This window comes from Homarus americanus, unplaced genomic scaffold (assembly GCF_018991925.1).
Source record: "Homarus americanus isolate GMGI-L3 unplaced genomic scaffold, GMGI_Hamer_2.0 scaffold30535, whole genome shotgun sequence".
Lineage (NCBI taxonomy): Eukaryota > Metazoa > Arthropoda > Malacostraca > Decapoda > Nephropidae > Homarus > Homarus americanus.
Window position 1 is genome coordinate 1478603 of NW_024732440.1, and position 8353 is coordinate 1486955.

General features: G+C 38.8%; 1 protein-coding gene across 1 annotated transcript; it reads right to left on the reverse strand.

The window, feature by feature from the left end:
- Positions 1–48: 48 nt before the first annotated feature.
- Positions 49–3551, reverse strand: LOC121868743 (tRNA-dihydrouridine(16/17) synthase [NAD(P)(+)]-like; the record flags this gene model as incomplete). Its single annotated transcript, XM_042369619.1, is given in 3 exon segments — positions 49–1711; positions 2738–3040; positions 3303–3551. Coding segments are annotated over 3 exon segments (736 nt in total), but the record flags the coding sequence as incomplete, so codon positions are not given.
- Positions 3552–8353: the final 4802 nt, after the last annotated feature.

Below are 8353 nucleotides of genomic sequence, written 5' to 3' on the forward strand. Positions count from 1 at the left end.
GGTTTTTCTATTGCTAATATGAATGTCACGTCTTAATGATACTCCTAATAACCTGCTGTACTTTGGAAACACAAAACATCTCGGCAAATTTAGCCAATCTCAGGTACATTGCCATGAAGACACTCCAAGCGAACTTACTTCACCGTGAGCCAACACGACCTTGGTGGTGGTATGGGGGCTTTTAACCTTTCAGGGAAGACTAGATTCAGCTACACTATCCGCCACTGTCAGGGAACGAACCCATCCTGCAGGTTCAAAAGGATCTTTACCAGCTCAGGGGTCTTCTCAGCGCATTCCCTTGGCAGACAGGGACACTCGTTCTTAAAGTGGATGGACTAATTTAGTTCAGTAAAAGACACCTTTATATAACGCTTTTTGTCGCTTGGCTCCCCTTAATTCGTATTGGGAAAAGACCCTTTCCATATTAGTAGGATAATTCTTTCTCGACATTTTCGTTATCTACCATAAATAACATTGTGTTCTGGTTCATTTTACTCATATAACTAATATGTTATCTTAATGTATTAGATGATATCTCATTACGGCTGTGAGTAAGTTATGGTATGACGAGTATAATCTTTCTCATGGTTGTTATTCTTGGCCTAGATGTGAGCAGTAATGGTTTGTTTGTGTTTTCTAGGAAATAGCTTACCGGTCCATTTGTTTTGAACGTTGAGTTCCCTCAGGTCGATCGCTTTGGAAAACCAAATCACATAATTAATTAAGTTCACATACTTCTACTATCTGTTAATCAGTTTAACAACAATGAGTCATCACAAATTATACTCCCTGGAGCCTGCAAGTTGTACTCAATGATTGTCTCTGATTCTCTTTGTAAATCATCTTACTCTCAGTTCATACAACACGCAGTCCCAGGCCAAATCTAACAACATAACTAGTACAATCTTGGTCAAGATTATCATCACGAACACAGTCGTGGATCACGCTGATATTATTTCTCCGTTCATATAAAGGCATTGTGGCTCCACTCAGTAACTGGCGTGTTTCATGATACAGTTTACTGAGCACTTTTAATAAGCCACACTGGAGGAAGAATGGTGAGCTTGCTGCACCAAATAGCACCATAAGACAGGTGGGGTCGCTGGGCAAAAGTTATTTCGAATTATCACGGTCTGAATCTCTCAGTTCTATACTCAGGAATGGCTAGTTAATATTCGCGGTGATGGCGAGAGGATTTTCAAGGAATTTTAACAAATGTTTCCTAACTTTTGGGTTAAACTCTGCCCTGTGAGGAGGTAGTCACTGACACTGACCGAGCTCATGATACTACAGTCAAACACCGCCGACGACGCTGCAGATTTACTCTCACAGAAAAGAAGCAAATGTTGGAGGTAAGGTCACTAGTGGCCGGGAACAACACTCAGTAATTTCCTGACACAAAGATTCATACACAAAACAACACACACACTGACATATTGGATAAGAACCTGTCCACACCAATATCCTCGACGTGTTTTGAATTATCAAGTAAAACTTCATATCAACACAGCAGATGAGAGTCGTCCTCTATGAAGGAGAATCACCTACCTTAGGGTTCCTACAGCCACATTTCTCATAAGGGTCGTTGGGAGGATCAAAGGACTTTCTCGGGTTCCTCGCCATCTTTTTCTTTTTCTTCTTTGACAGATCCGTCTCTTCTGACTCCTCTGTTATCGGCCTCTTGCTCGGCTCACCTCCACCGTTGCTCTCACTAGGAACAAAGAAAAAGATATTTGAACTAAACAACTGTTATACTGTACAACAAATAACAACACCCACATAAAGTACACTGATCGCCACCATCACTTCCCCATACTAATGTTAAGCTGAGGGTAACAGTGAATGAGTAACACTACCAAGAACATCAGGGTCGTTCTTTATGACTCAACGAAGTAATTCATATCTTCTGTTCGTAAATATACTGTATATATACCTGTGTGTGTGTGTGTTATATGGAAAAATACGACATAACAATAATTACTCTATATTTCATTTTCCCAAAGAGAGTGGATACAAGAGGGGCGTAAGGTGAGCGACAGTCACAGCTGAAGAATTTACCTGTCATTGTGATGGAAGACTCTGTTAAAAGGAGAAGTGAAGAGAGGAAAAGCTACGGATTATGTTGAAAGCAATCTCAGACTTTACATAGCAACAGCGACCATCACCATTTTTATTATTTCAAAAGATCACCGGGAAAGTTGCAGCGGGATGGCAGGGAGAAGGGGAAGCCATGAGTATTCCAATAAGTGAGTGTAAGGTGTTATTGTACTGTGTTGATGAGTGTTAGTTTGGGAGGATGAAGTCTGGCACGTGGTATTCCTATTTACCCTAGATTATAATGTGGTATTTGGTATTGTCATGTTTAAGAGTACTGTTCATGGAGGGAGTAATTGGAGACGTGTGTGTGTGAGAGGTAGGGGGTAAGATGGAGGAGGGGGGGATCTGAACATCTCCCTCAAGTCTTGTTGAATCACAATGGTAGTACAGTACTTCCCTTCTCTGAGTAGTTATTCCCTGAAACTACATCAACTCTCTAACCTGGAAACTGGTGTCGCCTTGGTGGATGAAGGAGAGGGGAGGGGGGGAGGTGAGAGAGAGTACCTCGCTGCCTCTCTCCCCCCAGCACTTCACCCTCGCTCTCAGTGCATCATAATGGCTAGGAGAATGAATTTATGTGCGTCAAGTTTATCTTTTTATCTTTAAAGTTAAGGAAATAAACATTGAACAACAACTAAACCTGTCTTCAGTGTTGGCCAGTTCTTCCTCTTGCTGCATTTGTTGTTTTTCCTGGGCGCGGCGCTGACTCTCATGAATCTTTTTCAGGTGTTCCTCAGGGGGAATACGAACATAGGGCTGACACAACCAGGGGGCCATTGGTAGACGCGCTTGTTCACCATCCGGCTCCGGGTTCCAGGGTTTTTCACCGGTGTAATAGGGCATCATCCGGTCTTTGAGGTTTTGTACCACTACCACCATCTCCTCCGCCGACGATGTCTTGGACAGTCGGTACCGCAGGTCAAAGTTCTCACTCATGCACAAACTGTTGAATATGTGAAAATATTTATTCTCCACTTCACATATATGTTGCTCTAATCGTTTCTCCAAAATGGTTTTGTTACGAAATGACATTTTTTTTTCTCTATAAACTGAAGCACAATTTGATCTTCACACGATTAAATTTCTTTTCATAACAGGACTCTTCAACATGTAGACATACAGTACATGAAAAAAATAGATGAATCTTCTAAAGGAGAAGATAAAACATACTTATGGTTACATAATACTCTGAAGTGTGGACTTACCAGTGATGAAGGAGCTTGAAGACATGTCCCCTGGCGTAGCTTGTTGGGCAGGGGTAGCGTATGGCCAACTGGAGGTACTCAAGGGCCATTTCCCAGACAGGTGGATGAGTGCCTTTGAAGATGGCCGGGTTGTGAAGGTTCCCCTCTGCACTCATAACACCGTCAACACCAGTAGTGGCCAGGCAGCGCTCCACGTCCTCCTGGTACTGTATGTTACCATTGGCCAGCACGGGAACACTGACCGTCTCCCTGCACCAAAGAACACAAAACTCTCCCAGTTACCATCATTAACGTATCACTCACAACAACTTAATAATTAGTTAGTGAGAGATAAGAAATGTGGCAAATACACACCTGAAAAGAGGAGCTGCCACTGTGAATAACATCTGACACCACTTGATAAGAAGACAATATCGTCACGGTAAATAAACATATAGTAAAGTATCAGTAAAGTAACACATGAGGTGGAGTACTAACCAGACCATCAACACATAACAAAATGACAACAGCAGATACCTAAAAATTCACCATAATTAAGGGCACGAGATACAACACCACTCTAATACGGTTCTCTGTCTCTATAAACGCCATAAAAGCAGACAGAGGTAAGACCCAGTTTTAAGAGACAAATCATAAGCACCGCGAGAAGCCTGTGTTCTAGACAGGCCCCTGGAGGAGAGGTGGAATATCTTCTTGTTAGGCCTGACGAGTAGTGAGACAGTAATGGTCGCCCTAACCAGAATACGTAGGCTCTTTGCCCACCACCTTAATGTACAGCGTGTTCTCTGCTGCCACCACACACTCAACCAGGCCAGCCTGACTATGATGCTTCTGCTACAGTGATATTATGTGGTGGTGGTGGTGATGGTAGTGGTGGTGTAAATGCGGGCTTGTGGTGGTGGTAATAGTAGCGATGATGATGGTTTATGATTCAGAAGGTAGCATTTATAGTGAATGGTAGATGTAATAGCAGAGGTTATGGTGATGGCTAGAGGTGAAATGTTGCTGTGGTAGGTTATGGTAGAGTAAATTTTGACGGTGTAGAGGGAATTCTGGTTGATTGTGGTTAATGGCGAGAGTAGAGGGAATTCTTGTAGATTGTGGTTATGGTGGTAGTAATGGTATTTACAACCCCTTGAGTACGATGACAAATCACTGTACCTGAGGGGTTAACGTTAGTCTGTTGTTGTCTGTAGTGATGTCTGTAGTGATGTCTGTAGTGATGTTTGTTGTCTGTAATGATGTTTGTTGTTGACTGTAGTGATGTCTGTTGTCTGTAGTGATGTCTGTTATTGTCTGCAGTGATGTCTGTTGTTGTCTGTAGTGATGTCTGTTGTTGTCTGTAGTGATGTCTGTTGTTGTCTGCAGTGATGTCTGTTGTTGTCTGTAGTGATGTCTGTTGTTGTCTGCAGTGATGTCTGTTGTTGTCTGTAGTGATGTCTGTTATTGGCTGTAGTGATGTCTGTTATTGGCTGTAGTGATGTCTGTTGTCTGTAGTGATCAGGGCCGGACTCAGGAGTGGGCAAAGTGGGCAGCTGCCCAGGGGCCTCCACAATCTGGGGGCCTCCTCATGTACGGTAGTAGCTATATCAGGGCTGGTCGACTTGAAACCACATGAATGACTCCAGTCATGTCTCACGTTTGTGTGTGTGTGTTGGGAATTTGTACACTATCAATAAATATACAGTTAATTAAAAATTTCTCAATGTTTTAATTTCCTCAATATAACTGCATATGGCTTCAAAATTCTCCAAAGGAGTGTTCAAATTTCAAAATTTTCCCGGGGGGCTTACAGCGTCCCCCGGAACTCCCAGATGTTTAGGCTCCCTTCACTCGCCACCCCACCCTCTTGGGTAGTTATAATGAGGGGGGCCTCCACAAAGAGGCTGCCCATGGGCCTCCACAGATCTAAATCCGGAACTGGACATCACCCCTCCCTCCGTCCACATATCACCCCTCCCTCCCTCCACATACCACAAATTTCCCGTTTTCTATAATCTGCTTTGGAAAATATGTTATCTCCCAAAAAGTCGATAATCTACTTCCACGAAAAGTCGAAAGTCTACTTTCCCGAAAAGTAGATAATCTACTTTTCGGGAAAGTAGATAACCAACTTTCCCGGAAAGTAGATATTTCCCATTTTCTATGATACAAATTTCCCGTTTTCTATGATAAGTAGATAACCAACTTTCCCAAAAAGTAGAAATATTTCACATTTTCTATGATACAAATTTCCCGTTTTCTATGATAATCTACTTTGGAAAACATGTTAATACCTCCCAAAAAGTCGATAATCTACATCCACGAAAAGTCGAAAATCTACTTTCCCTAAAAGTAGATAATCTACTTTTCGGGAAAGTAGATAACCAACTTTCCCGGAAAGTAGATATTTCCCATTTTCTATGATACAAATTTCCCGTTTTCTATGATAAGTAGATAACCAACTTTCCCAGAAAGTAGAAATAGTTTCACATTTTCTGTGAGACAAATTTCCCGTTTTCTATGATAATCTACTTTGGAAAATATGTTAATATCTCCCAAAAAGTCGATAATCTACTTCCACGAAAAGTCGAAAATCTACTTTCCCGAAAAGTAGATAATCTACTTTTCAGGAAAGTAGATAACCAACTTTCCCGGAAAGTAGATATTTCATATTTTCTATGATACAAATTTCCCGTTTTCTATGATAAGTAGATAACCAACTTTCCCAGAAAGTAGAAATATTTCACATTTTCTGTGATACAAATTTCCCGTTTTCTATGATAATCTACTTTGGAAAATATGTTAATATCTCCCAAAAAGTCGATAATCTACTTCCACAAAAAGTAGATAATCTACTTTTCGGGAAAGTAGATAACCAACTTTCCCGGAAAGTAGATATTTCACATTTTCTATGAAACAAATTTCCCGTTTTCTATGATAAGTAGATAACCAACTTTCCCAGAAAGTAGAAATATTTCACATTTTCTGTGATACAAATTTCCCGTTTTCTATGATAATCTACTTTGGAAAATATGTTAATACCTCCCAAAAAGTCGATAATCTACTTCCCCGAAAAGTCGAAAATCTACTTTCCCGAAAAGTAGATAATCTACTTTTCAGGAAAGTAGATAGCCAACTTTCCCGGAAAGTAGATATTTCCCATTTTCCATGATACAAATTTCCCGTTTTCTATGATAAGTAGATAACCAACTTTCCCAGAAAGTAGAAATATTTCCCATTTTCTGTGATACAAATTTCCCGTTTTCTATGATAATCTACTTTGAAAATAAGTTAATATTTTCCAAAAAGTCGGTAATTTACTTCCACCAAAAGTCGATAATCTACTTTCCCGAAAAGTAGATAATCTACTTTTCAGGAAAGTAGATAACCAACTTTCCCGGAAAGTAGATATTTCCCATTTTCTATGATACAAATTTCCCGTTTTCTATGATAAGTAGATAACCAACTTTCCCAGAAAGTAGAAATATTTCACATTTTCTGTGATACAAATTTCCCATTTTCTATAATAATCTACTTTGGAAAATATGTTAATATTTCCCCAAAGTCGATAATCTGCTTCCACGAAAAGTCGATAATCTACTTTTCGGGAAGTAGATAATCTACTTTTCGGAAAAGTAGATAACCAACTTTCCCGGAAAGTAGATATTTCCCATTTTCTATGATACAAATTTCCCGTTTTCTATGATAAGTAGATAACCAACTTTCCCAGAAAGTAGAAATATTTCACATTTTCTGTCATACAAATTTCCCGTTTTCTATGATAACCTACTTTGGAAAATGTTAATATTTCCCAAAAAGTGGATAATCTACTTCCACGAAAAGTCGATAATCTACTTTCCCGAAAAGTAGATAATCTACTTTTCGGAAAAGTAGATAACCAACTTTCCCGGAAAGTAGATATTTCCCATTTTCTATGATACAAATTTCCCGTTTTCTATGATAAGTAGTTAACCAACTTTCCCAGAAAGTAGAAATATTTCACATTTTCTGTGATACAAATTTCCCGTTTTCTATGATAATCTACTTTGGAAAATATGTTAATATTTCCCCAAAGTCGATAATCTGCTTCCATTTGTGTGTCGAAAATCTACTTTCCCTTTGCAAAAGTAGATGACCTGTTTTCGGAAAGTAGATAAATCAACTTTCCCGGAAAAGTAGATATTTCCCATTTCTATGATAAATTTCCCGTTTCTATGATATAGATAACCAACTTTCCGAAAGTAGAAATATTTCACATTTTCTATGATACAAATTTCCTGTTTTATGATAATCTACTTTGAAAACATGTTAATACTCTCCCAAAAAGTCGATAATCTACATCCACGAAAAGTCGAAAATCTACTTTCCTAGTAGATAATCTACTTTCGGAAAGTAGATAACCAACTTTCCTGAAAGTAGATATTTCCCATTTTCTATAGATACAAATTTCCGTTTTCTAAGATAAGTAGATAAACCAACTTTCAGAAAGTAGAAATATTTCACATTTCTATGATAAATTTCGTTTTCTATGATAATTTACTTTGGAAAAACATGTTAATACTCTCCCAAAAGTCGATAATCTACCTCCACGAAAAGTCGAAAATCTACTTTCTTGAAAAGTAGATAATCTACTTTTCGGGAAAGTAGATAGCCAACTTTCCCGGAAAGTAGATATTTCCCATTTTCTATGATACAAATTTCCCGTTTTCTATGATAGGTAGATAACCAACTTTCCCAGAAAGTATAAATATTTCACATTTTCTGTGATACAAATTTCCCGTTTTCTATGATAATCTACTTGGAAAACATGTTAATACCCCCAAAAAGTCGATAATCTACTTCCACGAAAAGTCGAAAATCTACTTTCCCGAAAAGTAGATAATCTACTTTTCAGGAAAGTAGATAACCAACTTTCCCGGAAAGTAGATATTTCATATTTTCTATGATACAAATTTCCCGTTTTCTATGATAAGTAGATAACCAACTTTCCCAGAAAGTAGAAATATTTCACATTTTCTGTGATACAAATTTCCCGTTTTCTATAATAATCTACTTTGGAAAATATGTTA